This window comes from Paramisgurnus dabryanus, chromosome 24 (genome assembly GCF_030506205.2).
Source record: "Paramisgurnus dabryanus chromosome 24, PD_genome_1.1, whole genome shotgun sequence".
Taxonomy (NCBI): Eukaryota; Metazoa; Chordata; class Actinopteri; order Cypriniformes; family Cobitidae; genus Paramisgurnus; species Paramisgurnus dabryanus.
Window position 1 is genome coordinate 21,985,062 of NC_133360.1, and position 22,681 is coordinate 22,007,742.

The 22,681-nt window shown below is 37.2% G+C and overlaps 1 protein-coding gene across 2 annotated transcripts in view; it reads left to right on the forward strand.

The window, feature by feature from the left end:
* The window catches only part of rnf123 (ring finger protein 123), a 197,045-nt gene extending 177,639 nt beyond the window's left edge, over window positions 1-19,406 (forward strand). For both annotated transcript variants that reach the window (XM_065259459.1, XM_065259460.2), the window contains 2 exons: window positions 17,075-17,160; window positions 18,464-19,406. In XM_065259459.1, coding sequence (XP_065115531.1) covers window positions 17,075-17,160; window positions 18,464-18,563 — 186 coding nt within the window. In that variant the 3' untranslated portion in view covers window positions 18,564-19,406. The remainder of the gene's footprint in view (window positions 1-17,074; window positions 17,161-18,463) is intronic.
* The last annotated feature ends 3,275 nt before the right edge of the window (window positions 19,407-22,681 follow it).

A 22,681-nucleotide genomic window follows, 5' to 3' on the forward strand; every position in this document is an offset into this window, starting at 1 on the left:
AGAGCAATTACCTATTTTTTAAGGCACTTTAGCTTTGACATGAGCTGTAATTTTCACTCCCACATCAAAAGTGCTGCCTACCCTTCAATCTTCCAGTCACCTTAAAGGATTGACATCTGATTGATTCAAGAGTCTTGAAGAGTGGGATATATTTTTGAAAGCTGAACAGGTCTTTGCAGGGATGCTATAGAAGAACCAAGTTTGGTTCCCTTAAAGAACCTTTGAAGTTAAAGGTTGCCTACTCGGGGTCCAAAGAAATGCACCCGACCCGAAATGACCCGAATCACGTTTTACCCAAATTCGACATGCATAAAAATTTTTTTTAAAGAAAGCCTCAACCTGAGACAAAAATGACCCGAGTCTGACCCAGTTGCATTTTTTTTGTGCCCGACTGGACCTGAATGAGTGATTCTCACGAAATCCAGATTTAGAAGGTGTCAGCATCAGAATTTTTAAAAAGCACTTGAAGCCAATTTTTTGCACATATAAAATTAAGGTCTGAACTTACTATAACCATTATTTTTAGAGGATTAAAAAATATTTCCTATAGAATTATTTAAATTTTTTAATTTGTCATTACCAAAAATAGCATTACCGCAACATGATATTACATTAAATATCTGCATTTACAAACTCATGTTTCGGTAATGAGAACTAAAAAGTTGTCTAGGTACTATGAACAAAATTTTAACTTTTATTTGGAGAGAAAAAATAAGAACTGCTTACCTGGTAGCCATCTTGTGTGTCACAGTCAATTATGTCCCTTCCAACAATGTTTTTTTTTTATTCTAGTTCCTTGAGGGCTTAAACAATGATGAGAAAATTGGTCTTGGACACATTTATATTCCTTTTTATTGTCTCTAAATTTACCAATGATCACCAAATACCACATGTTTCTTTACTGTAAATGTTTATAGGATAACATGCACTGAAGCCTTTAATTTTTTATTTTTTTTATTATAAATATTTCCATGTCAAAGAACCCAAATGCAGTCATGGACACGAAAATTTTCCCCTTAAATGTGGAAAAAACAACAAAATTGGTTTGTACACTCTTAAAACGAATGTGTTAAATTAACACATCTTGTGTCTAGTTAAGGACAACACACCTAGTGTGTTGTCCTTAATTTAACACATCTCTGTGTTATTTTTAGAACAACACACTTTGTGTTGTTTTAACACATCTTGTGTTGTCCCTTTTATTTATATGAACTCTAAATCAGCACGAAATGACACATAATGTGTTAAAATTAACACATAATGTGTTAAATAGTTTAACACAAAGCAATGTGTTAAAATTAACACACCATGGATGTGTTAATTTTAACACATTGCTTTGTGTTAAACTATTTAACACATTATGTGTTGTTTTTAACACATTATGTGTTATTTCGTGCTGATTTAGAGTTCATATAAATAAAAGGGACAACACAAGATGTGTTAAAACAACACAAAGTGTGTTGTTCTAAAAATAACACAGAGATGTGTTAAATTAAGGACAACACACTAGGTGTGTTGTCCTTAACTAGACACAAGATGTGTTAATTTAACACATTCGTTTTAAGAGTGTATGATGTCATTTGAAATCATGTGCAAAATAGTACATGAAGGGATGTTTGTAACTGTATGCTTCTTATTTTCATACTCTTACTTTACATTTACTTTTTTAATCAAAATGTTTCATGACACCTCATTAGTATAATTTCGCAAGAATCACCCGAATGTACATTCAAAGAACAGGTCTGGTATAAGAAAAAGACTCGATGCACACATGCAAAGTTCAGGTTTTCTCGGGTCGTTCGGCAAATTACCTGAGACCCAATGTATAATATAATATTATACCCGACCCATGTCCGAGGCACACGTGAAACTTTTAGACCTGAACCCTCTCTGGTCAGACCTTGGGTTTTCGGATCTAAGTGCACCCTTGAAGACCTCTAGCCTACACTGTTCAAAGAATGGTTGAAAATAGTCCCTAATATGTACCATTTAGGTACAGATACAGTATGTATGCATTTGGTACACATATAAACCTTTGAGGTATTAATATGAACTCTTTGGGTGTATTTTTCGAAAGGGTACCGCCCCAGTGACAGCTACCGTAAGGACCATTTTTCTTGTTGTAAGAATAAATTAACAAATATTAGAAAGGCCAAACTATTTACTAATGGGGGGAAAATGGACATTTATCAGTATATTCTCAAAAAAGTAATTTCTCAATATTATATCAGTTAAAACTATTCATCATCAAATATCTCTGTCGACACTTCAAATCTATTTTTAAAGGCCTGTTGATTGAAAAACAGTGTTGTGTCTAGCCCAAAAAGATGTTTTGTTTTACTCCTGTCCTCACTTAAACCGGTTTCTGTATCTCATGATATGAAGAAAGAGTCTGTTTGGATATGAATAATTCAGTTGTTTTTGTCTGGAAATGTCTCATCATTTTCATTTATCATCTCTATTACAACCCTAAATATTAAAGACACCATTATCCCGAAATATAATGAGAGGTGATGATATAAAGCACCTGTAAACAAAACTATACATGAATGTGAATTACCATTCTGTTTGTCTCAGGGTTAAAATGAGCCCGTGTGGTGTGAATTCCGATTTCCTATTAATTTTTATGGATAAATCTGTGGTTTTATATAGATTATGTACGTTTTCTTATGTTTAGAAACTTCAATGCGGTTTTTGGTTGGTCAGTCTCTAGTAATATACAGCCACGGAAATAATGAAGAGACTACTCCAGTAATGACCTTAATCATCATTTCTAGATGTATGTGACCATTTAAGTCCAGTGTCTGTTGAATTTTAACAAAAGGAAACCTCGGGAGTTAAAAATTCACCCAACAGCAAATGTTAAAGTCCCAAAAATGTCAAGGTCTCCTAAAAAATCATGGAAAAACATTAGTATTTTGTTGTTGAGAAATTAATTCAAACTTTTTTTGCATTATTCAAGATTGAAAAATTGTAAAAAAAAAAAACAAATAATAATTTTCATTCAGAGTTTGGCAGAAAAGTTGTCAGAATGAAACAAAAATTATAATTTTACTAAAACAAATACCTATAAATACCTATAGTCTCTCTCTCCCTCTCTGTCTCTCTCTCTCGGATTCAGCCACTTTCCAGTAATTCCTTAAATATAACCCCATCACATCAATAGAGGCCCATCACAGTAAAGGTCAGTTGTCAGCAGTTTCGGACGACACGCTTGCCTGCATTCTCTCCCACCGTGGGACCCCTGCAGTCAGACCATTGGGTGGCTAGAAATGCTGCAACCACTAACTTAGTGCTGAGATGCGAAATATAAATATTGCTGATGCAGTCTTGTTTCCGCATCTACAGTACGATTAGTTGGAACGAAACAGCACAGTTTTGCTTTGTCCTAATGTAATGGAAACGGTTAGGTTCAGAGAGCATTTCAACTGAAGCGGTGATTAAGATTTTTACTTCCTTTGCATATTCAGAAAACTGTTGTTTGTCAGTTTACTATGGCTTGGTTTTATTTAAACACTTTTAGCATAGCTTAGCACAATCCATTAAATCTGATTAGACCATTTAGCACTAAAAAATAACCAAAGAGTTTCAATATTTTTTCTATTTTAAACTTGACTCTTATGTAGTTACATCGTGTACTTGGACTGACGGAAAATTAAAAGTTGCGATTTTCTAGGCAGATATGGCTAGGAACTAAACTCTCATTCTGGTGTAATAATCAAGGACTTTGCTGCTGTAACATGGCTGCAGCAGGAGCAATGATATTACGCAGCAACCGAAAATAGTCCCCTTAGTATCTTTTAATAGCAGGGGACTTTTTTCGGGCACTGCGTAACATCATTGCATCATCAAATATTGAAACTCTTTTTTGAGCGCTATGCTAAATGGTCTAATCAGATTAAATGGATTATGCAAAGCTATCCTAAAACTGGTAGCGCCAGACCCAAAAATCGGCTGAATGGATTGCAAAACTGTAAAACTCAAATTTTTAACTCTGAAAAAAGTGAAGTGTTCCTTTAAAGCTCACATAACACACGCTATAAGTTTTACTAACCACCTGGGACTCAGTTGGGAACGCCCCATTTCAATGAAATCCCTCAAAAGAAATCGAGACTCATCAGACCAGGCAACATTTTTCCAGTCTTCAACTGTCCAATTTTGGTGATTCTAGCAAATTCTAGCCTTTTTTCTTTTTGTAGTGGAGATGAGTGGTACCCGGTGGGGTTTTCTGCTGTTGTAGCCCATCCGCCTCAAGGTTGTGCGTGTTGTGGCTTCACAAATGCTTTGCTGCATACCTCGGTTGTAACGAGTGGTTATTTCAGTCAAAGTTGCTCTTCTATCAGCTTGAATCAGTCGGCCTATTCTCCTCTGACCTTTAGCATCAACAAGGCATTTTCGCCCACAGGACTGCCGCATACTGGATGTTTTTCACACCATTCTTTGTAAACCCTAGAAATGGTGGTGCGTGAAAATCCCAGTAACTGAGCAGATTGTGAAATATTCAGACCGGCTCGTCTGGCACCAACAACCATGCCACACTCAAAATTGCTTAAATCACCTTTCTTTCCCATTCTGACATTCAGTTTGGAGTTCAGGAGACCAGGACCACACCACTAAATGCATTGAAGTAACTGCCATGTGATTGGTTGATTAGATAATTGAATTAATTAGAAATTGAACAGGTGTTCCTAGTAATCCTTTAGGTGAGCGTATATGGTTTTATGAACGAATCAAGAATGTTTTGTTATCTTTTGAGAAAACCTGACAAAAATGAAGAAAACACTTTGCGGGGACCCCCATGGTTACCAGCAGGTTTTGCCATGTAAGGCCTTAAAGCAGCATACCGTAGGCAGTCATTCAGAGAGAGCTGTGTGGTACTGTACAGTATTTTGTGCCTCTTCAGCACATTTGCTCTGACTAAAGATGAATATATGACCTAGGGCATTAAATGGATGGAGCCAGCTCACTTCTGTGCCTCATAACTCTAAATTCCATTTCACTGTAGAGCTCTGTGGGCAGACACAATCTAAAGGGACATTTTTTTGACATGATGATTAGAATATAGCATCTCGAAACAATGCAATGTTTGCCACAAGTTACACCAAACAACATGGCAAAGAATGAAAGATTCTTTAAAGTCTCTCAGTGTCTGCAATGTATGGAGAAAGAGGAGGTTTACCAAGAGAAAGCTCCATTAGCATCTTCATTTATCTTTTGAAGTACTTTAAAGGTACTTAACCTGGGTGTGATCTTTGCTTCATGGGCATTCAGTTCCAAAAACTTTTCAAGCCAATCACCTGAACCATTATAGCATTATTGCTAGGTCATGGGCAGGGCCAGACAGAATCTGCTGACTTTTTTGTTTTTCTGTGATTTTTTTTTGTGGAAAAATCTGTGGAATGATATAATTTAATCTGTAAATATTACAAAATTGCATCTAAAATAATTACTTTTTAAGGCTTAGCCTGAAAATGAATACTGTACATCAAACCAATGAGTCCTCTGAATTAAACTGGACCAACATGAACCAGATAATGTGCATGTCAAATTAGAAGTATAGTTTGTATATAAAATTGCATATATTATTGTTTATAGTGTTATATATTATAGCAGAATAAAAAAGCTTGCGTTAAAGGGACACTCCACTTTTTTTGAAAATTTGCTCATTTTCCAACTCCCATAGAGTTAAACATTTGATTTTTACCATTTTGGAATCCATTCAGACGATCTCCGGGTCTGGCGGTACCGCTTTTAGCATAGCTTAGCATAATCCATTGAATCTGATTAGAGCATTAGCATCGCACAAAAAAATAACCTGTTTAAAACCTGACTCTTCTGTAGTTACATCGTGTACGAAAATTAAAAGTTGCAATTTTTCTAGGCAGATTTGGCACTATACTCTCATTCTGGCGTAATAATCATCGACTGTGCTGCTGTTACATGGCTGCAGGAGGCGCAATTATATTACGCAGCGAATGAAAATAGTCCCCTGCTATTGAAATTACCAAGGGGACTATTTTCGGCCAGTGCGTAATATCACTACGCCTGCTGCAGCCATGTTACATCAGCAAAGTCCTTGATTATTACGCCGGAATGAGAGTATAGTACCTAGCCAAAATGAACTTTTTTGGACAAACAGGTGATCCTGCAGTACTATCAAAACTTTGAGACATTAAATTACAATTTTCTTTAAAAACAAAGGTTTGGAAAATATGATTTTTTTTCTGTACTGTATAATTACAATCAGATATATGACACATTGTCCTTGTGCTTAGTCTGCCTCAACAAGAACCTTGACTAAAAATTTGCCTGCAATCTATAAGGCTTCAAATAGCATCTTATGATAGATTAAGTGTTTACCTGGACTGGCAGCCTGTCAACCTTTAAAGAAGAAGTTTCGTTGCTGGACTCGATTGGCACTTAAACATCCTCTCAGTCCACCTTCCCTGGGGCAGTTGTACCGGCCAAGAAAACCTTGGAGAATTTATACCATGCAAGAAGCATGTTTTGGGGTTGTAATAAATTCATATGGGACATTAAGTTTGTTTGGATGTTCTAATATTATGTCCAAGTCTGAAGTATATAGGTTATAAGATGCATAGTTAAAGTACTTAAAATCCAATTAAAGTAGCTTATATTTTCTTTACGTCCATTCCTGGTCTTACTGTACATACAGTAGGAAAGCGTGCTTTGCATAGAAAAAAAACAACTTTCCTTTTAATCCTTTATTAAAATGTAATGGGTTTTAACCATTGGATGCCAACTGCATTCAGGTTTGGTTATACTGCATCCTAGAGGCTGTTTACACTTGGCATTACCATGCGTTTTCATCGATCGGATCACAAGTGGACAACGTTAATGCCAGGTGTAAACAGTGTTCAAAAATTTTCGAGCTCGTCCACTTTCGACCACATTCAGAGGTTGTCGAAACCCCTTTCGATCGGATTGCTTTTGTAGTGTAAACGCACATGTGGTTGAATGTGTCCGAACAGCCACACGCGACCGCCTTCCCTCCGCCCATTTATCTAATCTTTGGTACTTAACACAAGTTTTGCGTCTTTTCTGGCTTCTGGTGTGAACACACAGTAAACCGCTATTTTTAGCCTTTCATTGATAAAACTAAAGTGGCTGATCTCCGTAGTTTCGTTTTGAAAGCGTGAGAAAGTTACGCGATGTTATTTCATCAATTGCGCTGAAAATTCAGAGAAAGCTCTTACATATACATGTACAAAACACTGTGCAGCATGTTTACTTGCTAAACAAGCAGTGGACTCCGACATAATATTAGTTTGCATCCATATAAACTCATAATTACTCGCGTTTGAATGACAGCAGAGAGACTCGCCCACCGTCTCACAGGCCACCCCCTTACAGTATTCAGGACAGAAGCGGTCGAAAGTGGACAAAAGTGACTGATCTAAATACCATGTGTAAACGTGATGTGTCTCTCTCGTCCACTTGTGAGCCAATCGATGAAAACACATCTTAATACCAAGTGTAAACAGCCCCCTATTTCCCAAGAAACAATCAAGGCCTATATTTCATTTCTGTTTCTTTGTCATACATCACGTTGCGGAGGTAAATATACATCACATTGTTGACATAACCAGCACTAACTTCCACTAACATGCTGACACACGCCTTACTCGCACAATCACATGCTTGACATTGACTGATTTCTTAGTAAGTTTGTGCTGACGGACCGGGATTCTAATTCTGCTGAATAATGAAATGAATGAAGAGCCGAACGTTCTTGTCAGGCCACCGTGAACCGAAGTAAACCTGAACAGTCAAGGTCACGGGCCGCTTCTGGAAATTACCTTGAGATAGTGGATATCTTCCTATTACTCAGACACAGGATCTGAAAGGTAATAAGTTGAGGACTTGGGAGGCAGCAAATGGGATTTAAAAAAAGGCTTCGATTTCCTTCATTTCAGCGCAGAGGCCAAACAGAAACCCAATCGTTAGTGCTGGAACAAAGTTCCATTTTGAGAATAAGGACGTTGGGGACGACCAGATACAAATGCAAGGGGCTCCGTTCACGTCATGCATGCATGCATGCAAAACTGATAAAAACCAGATAGCCCTGCTAACTGCGTAGCTGAGGTTAGATCAATGACCTGCTCTCAAAAATCACTTACGCCAGTGCAAAGCTCTGCTTTCCACCGCACTGTGTTTTCAATCAGTTTGGCAGGGGTTGACAGTTATACAATTGAGATTTAAAGGATGCCAATAACTCATCCTATGTGATGGCCTTCTATGCATTTTGAGTTATACTCTAGCCAAATATCTAACAAACGCATCCTAGTGATGAAAGCGTGCCCAGGACCACTTTTGGGGTCTTTTCCCCTGGGGGTTTTTAGTACCACCTCGGTTGGGGTTCCAAGCAAGCTGAGCTGATACTAAAACGTGACGTGAAAACACTGTAGATCACTGATTGGTCTGAGAGAATCATGATGAGCTTTATGATTAGCTTTACCTTGCGCTGTCTCGAGCAAACCTGTTGTCATCTGTGCTTTGTAAGTTCCTAAACTCCCTTTTAGCGATGAAAAACATCCACATGTTGAAAATCAGGAACGCCATACCATTGTTTTCCAGACTTGCAGTTTGTGGTGGCACATTCACGACGCGAAACTGCGCAAGTATGGCATGTGTGAAATTTTTTTTTTCTGATGGTCAATTTTTCTTTTGTGGCGGACTGAGAAATAAATGAATGTATGGGAATGTATAGCATTCCAAAGAGGCTCTCACTTGTATGATGTTAGTGCAAAAATATAATCCCTCCCACTCTGAAGTGTTACTAAACTCGATGGAAAAGCTAACCGAGCCAAAGTGAAGTGAGCTGACGCGACCTGACCCATGGGGTACTATGCAATGGAAAAGCACTAGTAGTGTGTAGAGGACTGGGCTGAAAGTGTGACCTAATGCTGGCTGGTGAGGATGAAATTTTAATGAAATCAGTACAGAGAACTCAATTAACACTTGCAGCCATCTCATCTTTACTGCCATCTGAGGAAAGCCTGTGAATGAAAGGCTTGCGATTACAGGAGTCTCGTGTGACTTAAAAACGTTCAGGCCTCCCTCGGTGTCATGTGACTGCTTTTGGAATTCTGCCTATTGAAAGTGAATCCGGAGAGGAATTTTTTTTATCAAATGTGTTGTTTTTCTCATTTTTATCCTCTTATTTTGTGCCACCATACTTTTTTTTTTTTTTTTTTTTTTTTTTTTTATTGAGCATATACAAGATATACAATTTTCAATCAACAATATGAGAAAAGCTCAGGTATTTTTTTATATATAAATAAACAGAAACAAAACCGACAGGTAAAAAAAAAAAAAAAAAAAAAAAAAAAAAAATAGAGATATAAACGACAAGACAAAACACGCGGAAGATAAAAACAGTTTTGTAATATAAAGTGCAATGAAAATTTATACAAAATAAATGAAAGAAATTATACAGATATTGATTGTAAAAAATCTATGAAGGGTTGCCAAATACTATAGAAGCCTGAGAGATTATCCTTCAACAGATATCTGATTCTTTCTAAATGTAAAGTATTGGACAAGTCTCGAAGCCACATTTTATCAGTGGGTATCGCTGGTCCTTTCCATGACATCAAAAGTAACTTTTTTGCAATAATAAGAGAATAGGAAATGAACCGTTGTTGAGTTGGAGTCAATTTTCTAAATACCTGTGATGTGCCAAGGATAATCAACAATGGGTCCAATGATAATGTAATCTTAAGAATTCTTGACAGTACGTTGAATACATCAGACCAATAACTAGTGACTTTCGGACAAGAAAAAAAAGCATGAAAAAGTGTTGCATTGAAGGACTGACATTTATCACAGTTTGCTGAGGTGTTCGGAAAAATGCTGTGAATCTTTGCTTTTGAAAAATAAAGCCTATGTATAGTTTTAAACTGTATAAGACAATGTCTCGTGTTATTAGAACAGAAGTGTATGTATTCTAGAGATTCTTCCCAGATGTCATCAGGAATATGAATACCCATATCTTTCTCCCAACTGTCTTTATATTTGTTGGACGAAGGGGAAGACATTGTTTGTAATTTATTATATATAATAGAAATAAATTTATCTTTATATGGAGATATAGTAAAACATTCGTCTAGCATAGATTGTGGTTGTGTCTCAAAACCTGGCATGAATTTTCGAATATAGTCTTTAACCTGTAGGTATCTAAAGAAATTATTGTTATGTAGTTTGAACTTTTTTTGAAGTTGTGCAAAAGAAGCAAATTTATTTTCAATATACATGTCGCGAATATAACATAATCCTAAGTGCCTCCAGTCTGAAAAGGTAAAATCTAAGTTAGAAGGAGTAAAGGATGGATTTTTAGCAATTGGTAAAGAAAGGGGTAGCGTTTTGTGGGTAAAGTGCAATTTGATTTGTTTCCATATACGAGACAAATTATGTATGATTGGGTTTTGAACGCCCTTTGCTTTGTCAGGTAGTGTTGGTGAGAGTATTAAGGCTGTAGGTAAATATGGATCACAGTCTTCCATTTCAATAATTAACCAAGTGGGGAGTGTATTAGAAGTGATGTTGAAGGAGTTTATTTTTTTAAAAGCACACGCCCAATAATACATCATAAAATTTGGAAGGGATAGGCCTCCATTCGTTTTAGATTTGGTTAGATGTTTTTTATTAATTCTTGGCGTTTTGTAATCCCACAAAAATGGGTTTATAATTGAATCAATTTTTTTGAAGAATGATTTTGTTAAAAAAACAGGGATATTATGAAACAGGTATAATATTTGTGGTAAAAAGATCATCTTTATGGCGTTTATCCTCCCAAGTAGTGATATTGGCAAGGTTTTCCAAAATTTTATTTTATTTTTGAGTTTTTCTAATAAAGGTAAAAAGTTAGACTGCATGAGGGAAGAGAGTTGCTTTGTAATCTCTATACCCAAGTATGTGAATTTATCAGTAGTAACCTTAAAGGGAAACCTTGCCAACGTTATTTGAGGGATATCATGAATTGGCATTAATATACTCTTGGTCCAATTTATTCGATATCCTGAAAATTTCCCAAACATTTCAATTTTTTCAAGAATATGTGGTATGGAGAGGAGAGGTTTGGTCACATATAACAAAATATCGTCTGCATATAGCGATATTTTATTTGTAGTAGTCTTAGTCTGATAGCCATATATTTGGGGATCTGAACGGATACTTTGTGCAAGTGGTTCAATAGCAAGAGCAAAAATTAGTGCTGACAGGGGGCATCCTTGTCGTGTTCCTCTGAACAAAGTAAATGACGAAGATAGGTTGCGATTAGTATGAATTTGTGCTTTTGGATTTGTATACAAAAGTCTTATCCATTTTATAAACCTCTCACCTAAATTAAATCGTTTTAGTACTTCGAACAGATATTCCCACTCTATCTGGTCAAACGCCTTTTCGGCGTCGAGAGTCAATATGGCTAGGTCGTTGTGGGTTTTCCTGTCAGTGTATAAAATATCAAACAGACGGCGTAAATTAGACGTTGAGGATCTATTTAATATAAAACCAGTTTGATCATTATGAATTATTGTATTCATTAAGGGAGTTAATCTATTGGCGAGTATTTTTGCGTATATTTTATAATCTAAGTTTAATAGAGAAATTGGGCGATATGAGCCTACATTTAATTCATCTTTACCTTTTTTATGAATAACAGTAATTGTAGCCTGAGTTAATGTTGGTGGCAAGACGCCATCTAATTGAGCTTGGTTGTACATTCTATGGAGAAATGGTATAAGAATATCACTAAATTTTTTATAAAGTTCAATCGGTATGCCGTCAGGTCCAGGCGATTTTCCGCTTTTAAGAGAGGCTACTGCTTTTTGTATTTCTGTGGCGTGAATATCTATATTAAGCCTTTCCGAGTTTTCAGGTGAGATTCTTAATAGGTTGCATTCGTCTAGGAATTTATTCATAATGTTGGGATCATAATTACATTTTGAAGTATACAAATCAGAATAAAACTCTAAAAAACGTGTATTTATCTCCTTTGGTTTAAATAATATATGCCCCCTGTCATCTCCAATCCTATGAATAGCACGGTCGGCTTCAAATTTTTTAAGTTGACGAGCTAATAATTTGTGAGGTTTCTCTCCGAATTCAAAATATTTTTGTTTAGTAAATAAGAAAGCTGATGTAATTTTCCTGGAGAGAAGTTGGTTCAATTGATATTTCAAATTAGTTATTTCTCTATGCAAGTCGGGAGTGGGGTTTAAAGCATTCTGTCGATCCAATTGTTGTATCTGTTCTTCAATATGTTTACATTTAATTGTTTCTTTTTTCTTTTTGGTCGCTTCATATGAAATCACACATCCTCTCAAATAGGCCTTAAACGCTTCCCATAAAGTACATGATGTGACTTCTGGGGTATCATTCGTTTCAAAATATAGTTTTATTTGAGCTTCAATAAATTCACAAAACTCCCTATTTGTCAGTAATTGAGGGTTTAATCTCCAAGATATAGTGGGTGGGTCCATACCTTCCAAATGTAAATTGAATGTTAGTGGGCTGTGGTCTGAAATTGATATAGTATGATATTTCACATTCGTTGTGAATGGAACTAGTTTAGCGTCAACTAAAAAATAATCAATTCTACTATACGAGTTGTGAACTGCCGAAAAAAAGGAATAATCTCTACCAGATGGATTGGTAAAGCGCCATAGATCTATTAGGTTCATACTTTTAAGAAATGAATTTATAAGAACACTTGAATTATTTTTGGGAATTTTGCGAGATGCTGACCGATCAAGAAATGGGTCTAAAGGCGTGTTAAAATCTCCTCCTATTATTAACATAGTTTGCGATAAATTGGGAAGTAAACTGAAGATTTTCTTAAAAAATGCAGGGTTATCTATATTGGGAGCATATACATTGACGAGAGTTAAAGCTGTGTTGTGTATCTCTCCTGAGACAATGATATAGCGACCGTCTTTATCGGCTATAGTAGAATTATGAATAAAGGGTATCCCTTTCTTTATTATAATAGCAGCGCCTCTTGCTTTTGTGGAAAAGGACGTATGATATATCTCTTTTACCCATTTGGCTTTCAATCTGTTATGACAGTTGTCTTTTAAATGTGTCTCTTGCAAAAAGGTTATATCTGAATGTAGTGACTTTAGGTGATTCAAAACTTTACCTCTTTTCACCGGATTGTTTGCGCCTCGTATATTCCAGCTTGTAAATGTCAGTCCCTTTTTAAAGTTCAATGCATTCGTCATATGTAATAAAAAGGGAAATTGGCATATGAATAAAATAATGGATCAAATATCTATATGAAATATAAAGAATGAGACTTGCTTCTATTGCTGCACAAAAATTGTAATTCCGCATATTCACGGGCATAAACACAATACACAACAAACAAGTAAACAACATAAACTTAAATACCTTAAGCTAACCTAATGTAGCTGCAGGAAAATGGTTAACGGGAAGAGACAAAAACAAAACTTCCCTATATGAGTAACCTAACTAACAAAGAATGTTACTCCTTTTGGGGTAAGGCCCTCAAGCCTAACTATAATGTCATAGCCATGTATAATATAGAACAAATTATTTATAGGTAAATTTAAGAGTAAAAAAGATAATAATAATAATAATAATAATAATAATAATAATAATAAAGAAAAAGGTTAAACCTATATAATAATCATATATTGTAAAAGGTTTGTAAACTTAACAATGTATTCTTATACTTTAATCTTAATGGGTACCTCCAGAGCAAAACTTAAGCGACTGTGGAGCAGCACTACATCAATGGAAAAGCATATTAACATAAGTAGAGATTTGTAGCATGTTGACAATAAAAATCTAATATTTATCTCTCCACTTACAGTTCTTGTCGCGTTATCTTACCATAGTCTGTAAGGCTCTCTGTCAGTAATGGTACCTAATATATTATCAGTTTTTTTTAACAACTTCCAATTGGTCCCAATGGTGTTGTGATGAGGCGTTCAGCATACTCCTCGGCTTTCTGCGGATCTGTAAAGGATGACTGGGTGCCGTTATGGGTCACTAGGAGTCTTGCTGGATAGAGTAAGCCATATCTAACGCCGGGTAGGTTGCGCAATATTTGCCTGGCTCTGTTAAATTGCGCTCTTTGTTTTGCCACTGATGGAGGATAGTCGGGGAAGATGCTTATGGGTTTACCATGATACTGGAGATTTCTCTTAGCGGCAGCTTTACGGAGAATGTCTTCCAGGACGTGGTAGTAGTGGAGACGTATTACAAATGGGCGTGGTGGGTCAGAGGGGTTCGGACGTTGGCGGATGGTCCTGTGGACTCTATCAATAAGCGGGGCTTCATCCAGCGAGAGTACGTCCCTCAGCAAGTTGGCAATAAAATCCCTCGGTTTTGTCGTTTCCAACCCCTCTCGTACGCCTGTAATTCTGATATTGTTTCTACGAGATCTTCCTTCTAAATCTTCATTCTTTTGTTTAAGGCTGACAACTTCGGCATTGAGTTTAGTCACCTGTTGTTCAAGTTGAGTAATGCTATCGGAGTGTGTAGTAGCGGCTTCTTCTATGTCCGTAACTTTAGCTTGTAGCGTCTGGGATTTTGCTTCAAGATTAGCAAATATACTTACTCGTATAACTATTTAACTATTAAGTCTTTAAAGAGGGAAAACATGGAAGTGTTTGGTGGCTTTTAAATTCATCCCTGTTTGGATTCTACAGGGTTCCCACACCTTAGTTAACTTTAAATTAAAGGACCTTTCAAGGACTTTCCAGGTCCAATACCCTCAAATTCAAGTACTAAATGTAGGGACACATTTCAAGTGAGAGCATGGTTACATCGTGTTACCTTTAAAGATACATTTTTACAGTTCCCTTTCGAGGGAACTCGCGCTGCGTCACTGCGGTGACACTTTGGGGACATCTCCAGAGGTAAGTGCGTCTGAATGTGTAAATCAAATTCAACCAATGGTGAGGCTTAACGACAAAGACAGGGTGACTAGGGAGCCAGGAAGTATATCGCCTTCTAAAATACGGCCAAAGACGTATGGCAAGGGAGACGCAGGGTCTTGTTCCCTTCTCAGGAAACAACAGTTAAGTACATAACCAGAGATGTTTTCATGTATCGTTGCACACAACTATGCAAAAAAGCATTTTGGTATGAATCAACATTCGCATTCAGAAGACATAAGCATTTAAAGCGAACAGTTTAGCACGTGTGCTTAAAAGTCTAGAATTGTATGATATCATTCTACACTAAACAGGAAATAATATGGATTTTTTCCAGAAAACTTCTTGCATTAAATAGATTCAAGCTCTTTTAATGACCTGTATCTATGTATGTATATTTTCAAAAACATCCCAGGGCCTTGAATTTCCCCCCCAGATTCACAAACTTTCAAGGATTTCAAGGACCCGTGGGAACCTTGATTATTAGAAAAATAATGCACGCCAGAGTTGGTGACGGCCCGGAGTCAATTATTCCGCTTATACTACGGTTACCACACCTCAAGACATAAATCACATGATATATTCAAAAGGAATTCGTCCGATTTTTGTACTTAAATCGCTATTGTGAGTAGGACTATTTCTTCCGTGTCTCATTCAACGGATCTTTTGCTTGTTCCAAAACGAGAGAGAGAGAGAGAGAGAGAGAGAGAGAGAGAGAGAGAGAGAGAGAGAGAGAGAGAGAGAGAGAGAGAGATTGTGTGAACAAGGCTATCTCCTTGGCTCTCTAAACAGCGCTGCTATTGCCTCGGAAAATCGTCTGTCATGTTGTTTTTGTTAGTCCGTTATTATAGTTAACTATGCGAAGTGATGTGGAACTAATGCGGTCAAGAGAGCTGCCTGGAACTACATTCGCTGTGCGTTTCTCAGAAAATAATAGCACACCTCAGAACGTTCATCAGCCAATCAGATTCAAGCATTTAACGGACCCGTAGTCTAAAAAAATTCATGCACGGTGCATGTCGACACGTGCCTACAAACATTTTGCCACTTTTCTATCCTTCATTTGTAAATGACCTGTAAATGATGCAAATTATTGCTGCCCTGACGATCTGGTAAAGTAATCATTTGTATGAGAAATCATCTGTACTGCATGTGTGTCTGTGCTTGAGTAAGGTTTGAAAGCTGCATCCGTGTGCGCGCTAGATGGACACATTTGTGTCCGTCTCCGCATACGCACCTATTAGTGACCAGACCTTCAGTGATCGTACTCTCACCATAAAACATGAACTATCAGTTTGCACAAACAGAGAAAGAAGACACAAAAGCACAACTTTTAAAAATGTGTCCTGCTTTAGAAATGGTCACTGTGGTAGATTAAAAAGGAAACAATTCGCCCCTTTGGATATTAATCCTCTGGGCTGATCACGTACTGTTTGATAATGTAATGTTGAGTAAAAATTTGATAATGTATGAATCCTGGTTATGTTTTTGCTCTGTTGCTGCTGTTTGCTCATTCAAATTAAATCAAATGTTTTTACCGGGTCACAGACAAACGTCAACTGTATTTTTACTCAATGACAATTAAAATCTTATCAGTTAAAGGTTAATGTTCAGTTAACAAGCTGTGGTTGTCGATCTGGAAAATAAACTGAAATGAACATCGCTAATCTGCACTGGTGAAAGTACGCATATACAAGTAAAGTCTTTTACTGTAAATTTGTTGTTTATTTGAGTAAAAAACCGAAAATGTTTGAAAAAAATTTTTTCTCTCATTTCAATGAGACCCCGACAATACACATGCATACTTAGCACTCCCATTTGTGTCCCGGTTTGCCCTACTACTTTGACACCCATTTCAATTTGCTATGATTTAAGATGCACTAATCTTACTACATAAGATGGATGTTATGCAAATTTTATTCAACCTTTATTCCAGATTCATGAGCATGTTTTGATAGTTACAAATTTCATGTTTTGGTGAATTGTTATGACACTGGTACTTTTTTAAGCAGATGACATGGTAATTCATGGTTTGTATTAACTTGCGCATGTAGGAGGGCGGTCAGTCTTACTTTATCTCAGTGTAATGAAACCATTTCTTCTTTTACTGTTATATGGAATTTAATCAAAATCTTTCTCTTCCACAGCCAACCAGTGAGGAGGATCTCTGCCCTATCTGCTATGCACACTCGATATCAGCCATCTTCAAGCCGTGCTCTCACAAATCCTGCAAGTGAGTTCTACAAATTACTCCTGTCAAATGTGCAATTTTTTCATCAATTCTTCCATTTAGGAGATTAACACCATGCCGTTAAATGCCATTATTATAAATACTGCTCACGGAGATGATCTTTGCTTAATTGGGATGGCTCCACAAATCATTTTGTGGACATCTCAACACATAATGCATGTACTTCTAATGCATTATGTGTTGAGATGTCCACTAAAATCTAATGGCATACTTATAAAAGAAATGTGTTGAAGTGTTGGTTTAGGGTTTACATGATACTGCAGTTTTATATTTTAATACATTTTAAAGGAAAAGTTGACCAAGAATGGAAATGTCTTATTATTTACTCAAATCATATTTTTTCTTTGTTCTTCTATACCAAAATTAGGATTTTGGAATCCATTCAGCAGATCTCCGGGTCTGGCGGTACCACTTTTAGCATAGCTTAGCACAATCCATTGAATCTGATTAGACCATTAGCATTGCGTTCAAAAATAACCAAAGAGTTTCGATATTTTTCCTATTTAAAACGTAACTCTTCTGTAGTTACATCGTGTACTAAGACCAACATAAAAAATTAAAAGTTGTGATTTTCTAGGCAGATATGGCTAGGAACTATACTCTCATTCTGGCGTAATAATCAAGGACTTTGTTGCCGTAACATGGCTGCAGAAGGCGAAATGATATTATGTAGTGCCTGAAAATAGTCCCCTGCTATTGAAAGATACTAAGGGGACTACTTTCGGCTGCTGCGTAATATCATTGTGCCTCCTGCAGCCATGTTACGGCAGCAAAGTCCTTGATTATTACGCCAGAATGAGAGTATAGTTCCTAGACATATCTGTCTAGAAAATCGCAACTTTTAATCATTTTCCATCAGTCTTAGTACACAATGTAACTACAGAAGAGTCAAGTTTTAAATAGGAAAAATATCGAAACTCTTTGGTTATTTTTTAGGCGCGATGCTAATGGTCTAATCGGATTCAATGGATTATGCTAAGCTACGCTAAAACTGGTAGCGCCAGACCCATAGATCGGCTGAATGGACTCCAAAATGATAAAAATCAAATGGAACTCTAGGGGAGCTGGAAAATGAGCATATTTTCAAAAAAAAGTGGAGTGTCCCTTTAAGCAGTCATACCAATGTGTTTCAATAAATAGTTGAGATAGCTAAAAACTACTTGCAAGTTTTTCATGTTATGCAAGTCGTCTTGACTCAGCAGTCTTGAGAGCAAATGATTGGATGTCCCTGACGGTCTGATCGTTCTCATTTTCCATCCTCTGTGGCTTTTCTCTTTGATTTCAGGGCCTGTATCAATCAACACTTGATGAATAACAAGGACTGCTTCTTTTGCAAGGCCACCATCACTGGAGTAGATGATTACACTATACCAGGCCTCTCTTAGCATGCGCTTCACACACACCTACACCTTTGGGTACTCAACATGAACATGACTTTTTCCCCAAAGACTCTCTAAAAACACACGTGCGCAGACTGGGCATCCACCACACCCTTGAAAAGTCACTTCCATGTTCAGTCTCTTCTCCATCTGTTCGATTTGGCAGTGAACCCCTCTAGTGAATTTTGTCCTCTGGCAAATAGACAGAGGCCTTGCAAGATGGCAATCGTTCCCAGGTGTCACTGTGATGAACGGTTGAGGTCACGTTTGGAGTTGCTGTCTTATAGGAAAGCAGTCCGATGCTGAATCGGAACGATCTGAGGACATCAAGGACGCTTGGATACCGGAAATGACAAATTCTGCATCAGATGGATGACTTGGTGTTCCTCTCATACCTCCGTCACAATCTCACTTCATCTGTTGTCGTCGTTTTTTCTCCTCTTGGCCTGTCTCTTTATTTTATTACTACTTTTCTCAATCTCTTTTTGTGTCGTCTCATCACAAACACTTGATATAACAGCACATCGTAACAATCAGGAAAGCGGATATAAACTTGGTACTAGTGTACGCCTTTAAATCATTATCTGCATTTGGTAATGTTTTTATATTCTATACTGACAGCCATATTTGACGCACTGTAGAGCATAACCTACATGTTTGTGGACATCAAAATATTACATACATTAGTAACACTATATGAAATAACATTTTATTGAGGATTTATTACGCATCACACAGGATAAGAATTTATTGTGTGTGTACAGTTCGATTTACGCCTTAGAGAAATGCTTTTAATTTTACCTGTAAAGAAAGTTTGAACTGGTCAAGTTACACTTTCCCCTGCAACAACTTTTACGTTTGGTTCATTTTTATAATAGCGTAAACTTTTGATGGTCTTATTTCACATAATGTTCCTTGATTCTGTGAGATTAGGAGTGCATGGATGGACTGCTGTTTTTATTACATCAACAGACATCAAAATGTAAGTGCTTTGCTTTTGTGTACATGGGGTTTGATTACCCAGAATCCTTTGCTAATGGATTTTATTGCGACTGCACTCAGAATCCATTGCTTAGCCACAGTTCCCTTCAAAAGATATTCAGACATTGACAACTGCAATTTCCTAGACCACATGAAAGTATAGTGATTTGAAAAGCCATAAATTATTAGAGCAGGGGCATGCACTGTACCATAAAGTCGGTTTAGTTGGCCAGTCGGTTAGTTTTTGCCAGTCCTGGGTTTTAGCTAAGCTTTAAAGGTCCCATTTTCCTGTGGTTTTGAAGCTTTGATTGTGTTTACCTTGCGCAATATAACATGTGTTCATGTTTCGTGTGTAAAAAAATTATTTCTTTTCACACACTGTACCCTGAAGTCAGTTTAGTTGGTGAGTCGGTTAGTTTGTGCCAGTTCTGGGTTTTAGCAAGTCCTGGGTATTAGCTAGGCTTTAAAGGTCCCATTTTTCCTGTGTTTTTGAAGCTTTGATTGTGTTTATGTTGCGCAATATAACATGTTCATGTTTTGTGTGTAAAAAAAACGCAGTATTTCACACACACTGTACCATGAAGTCGGTTACGTTTGCCAGTCGGTTAGTTTGTGCCAGTTTTCCTTTGTTTTTGAAGCTTTGATTGTGTTTACCTTGCGCAATATAACATGTGCTCATGTTTCATGTGTAAAAAAAATGCTTTTTTTCACACACTGTACCCTGAAGTCAGTTTAGTTGGTGAGTCGGTTAGTTTGTGCCAGTTCTGGGTATTAGCTAGGCTTTAAAGGTCCCATTTTTCTGTGTTCTCGAAGCTTTGATTGTGTTTATGTTGCGCAATATAACATGTGTTTATGTTTCGTGTGTAAAAACACAGTATTTTTCACACACTGTACAATGAAGTTGGTTTAGTTGGCCAGTCGGTTAGTTTTTGCCAGTCCTGGGTTTAAGCTAGGCTGTAAAGGTCACATTTTCCTGTGTTTTCGAAGCTTTAATTGTGTTTACGTTGCGCAATATAACATGTGCTCATGTTTCGTGTGTAAAAAACGCAGTATTTTCACACACTCTACCATGAAGATGGTTAAGTTGGCCAGTCGGTTAGTTTTTGCCAGTCCTGGGTTTTAGTTAGGCTTTAAAGGTCCGATTTTCCTGTGTTTTCGAAGCGTTGATTGTGTTTAAGTTGCGCAATATAACATGTGTTTATTTTTCGTGTGTAAAAAAACGAAATATTTTTCATACACTGTACCATAAAGTCGGTTCAGTTGGCCAGTCGGTTAGTTTTTGCCAGTACTGGGTATTAGCTAGGCTTTAAAAGTCAAATTTTTCCTTCGTTTTCGAAGCTTTTATTGTGTTTACGTTGCGCAATATAACGTGTTTATGTTTCGTGTGTAAAAAAAACACGCAGTACTTTTAACACACTGTACCATGAAGTCAGTTTAGTTGGCCAGCCGGTTAGTTTTTGCCAGTACTGGGTATTAGCTAGGCTTTAAAAGTCAAATTTTTCCTGCGTTTTCGAAGCTTTGGTTGTGTTTACGTTGCGCAATATAACGTGTTCATGTTTCGTGTGTGTAAATAAACAGTATTTTTCACACACTGTAACATGAAGTCGGTTTAGTTTTAGACCATAAAACATTTTTTGTTACACACAGCAAACATCTCCTCACTATCTGCTTGCTGCCTGTCCGCTGATCAAACTGTAAAAAACGCGATCTCTGTAGACAGCCCAGGATCCACAAACCCCAATAAACACATAGTGGCCAAACCTAGCACCACAAAACATAACAAAGTGTTTCAGCCAATAAACGACAAGAAGGATCTGGGGGTGGGGGTTGGGCGCGTTCATGAAAGCATGGAAGGGAGGGGGAGGAGTTAGCTACTCTCCGTCTGTTTGAAAACAGTTCAAACATCAACAGAAAGTGACGTCTCACAGATTTGCTTAGAGCGCCTTTAAAGGTCCCATTTTTCCTGTTTTTGAATAGTGTTAATTTTGTCACCTATTTTTTATTTAGTCTTAGTCTTGTGCCAAGTGTCCTTGTTAGTTTTAGTCTTAGTCAACTAAAAGTCTCGTCATTTTAGTCTAGTTTTAGTCAAAAGAAAACTCAAAATATCTTAGTCAAGTTTTAGTTAAAACATTTTTGTCTTTTTAAAAAGAAATATTTCTGAGATTATTTGAACCGAAATGGTTATCAGAAATAGTGTTTCACACAAATCAAATATTGGTTAAATGTCATAATCACCTGACAAAATACACTTGTTGAATGATTTTTGTTGAATCAGGGCTCCAGACAAACATTTTTTGAGAGGTGGCACTGGCGCCACCAAGTTGTACAGCTGGTGGCGCTGGGCCTCAATTTGGTGGCACCAGTCATAAATAAACACTAAAACACTAAACGATAAACACTAAGGGGCAGTTTCCCGGACAGGGATTATCTTAAACCAGGACTAGGCCTTAGTTTAATTAGGAAATATAACTAGTTTTAACAAATGGCGCTTTTCCATTGCATAGTACCCCACGGTTTAGTTTAGTTTGGGTCGGGTCAGTTTACTTTTGGGAGCTTTTCCATTGGGTGCAGTACGTAGTACCAGATACTTTTTTTCGTACCACCTCGGTTGGGGTTCCAAGCGACCGGAGCTGATACCAAACGTGACACGAAAACACTGTAGGTCACTGATTGGTCTGAGAGAATCGTCACGTCATCGTTATAATGTAAATATTAGCTTTAGCTTACTGCTAGCTTGCGCTGTCTCAAGCAAACATGTTGTTATCTGTGTTCTGCTATAAGTTTCTAAACACCCTTTTAGCGATGAAAAACATCCGCAGGTTGAGAATCCGGGACACCATAACAGTTTTTTCCAGACTTGCAGTTTGTGGCGGCACATTCGCGACGTGCACGTCCGCATTATATATGCTTAATGGAACTTAAAAGAGGCTCCGCGGAGCGCCGTCGACTGACGCCACGGGTCGGTTGTTTGAACAGAAACTGTCATGTGAGACAGAGGTAGTTATAAACGCGATGTGCAAACCTATTTGTGGTGGCCAATTTTAATTTTGTGGCAGACTGAGAAATAAATGAATGTATGGGAATGTACAACAACGCTCTCACGTGTATGATGTCACAGCAGTAGGCAGCGTAAATATAGCGAC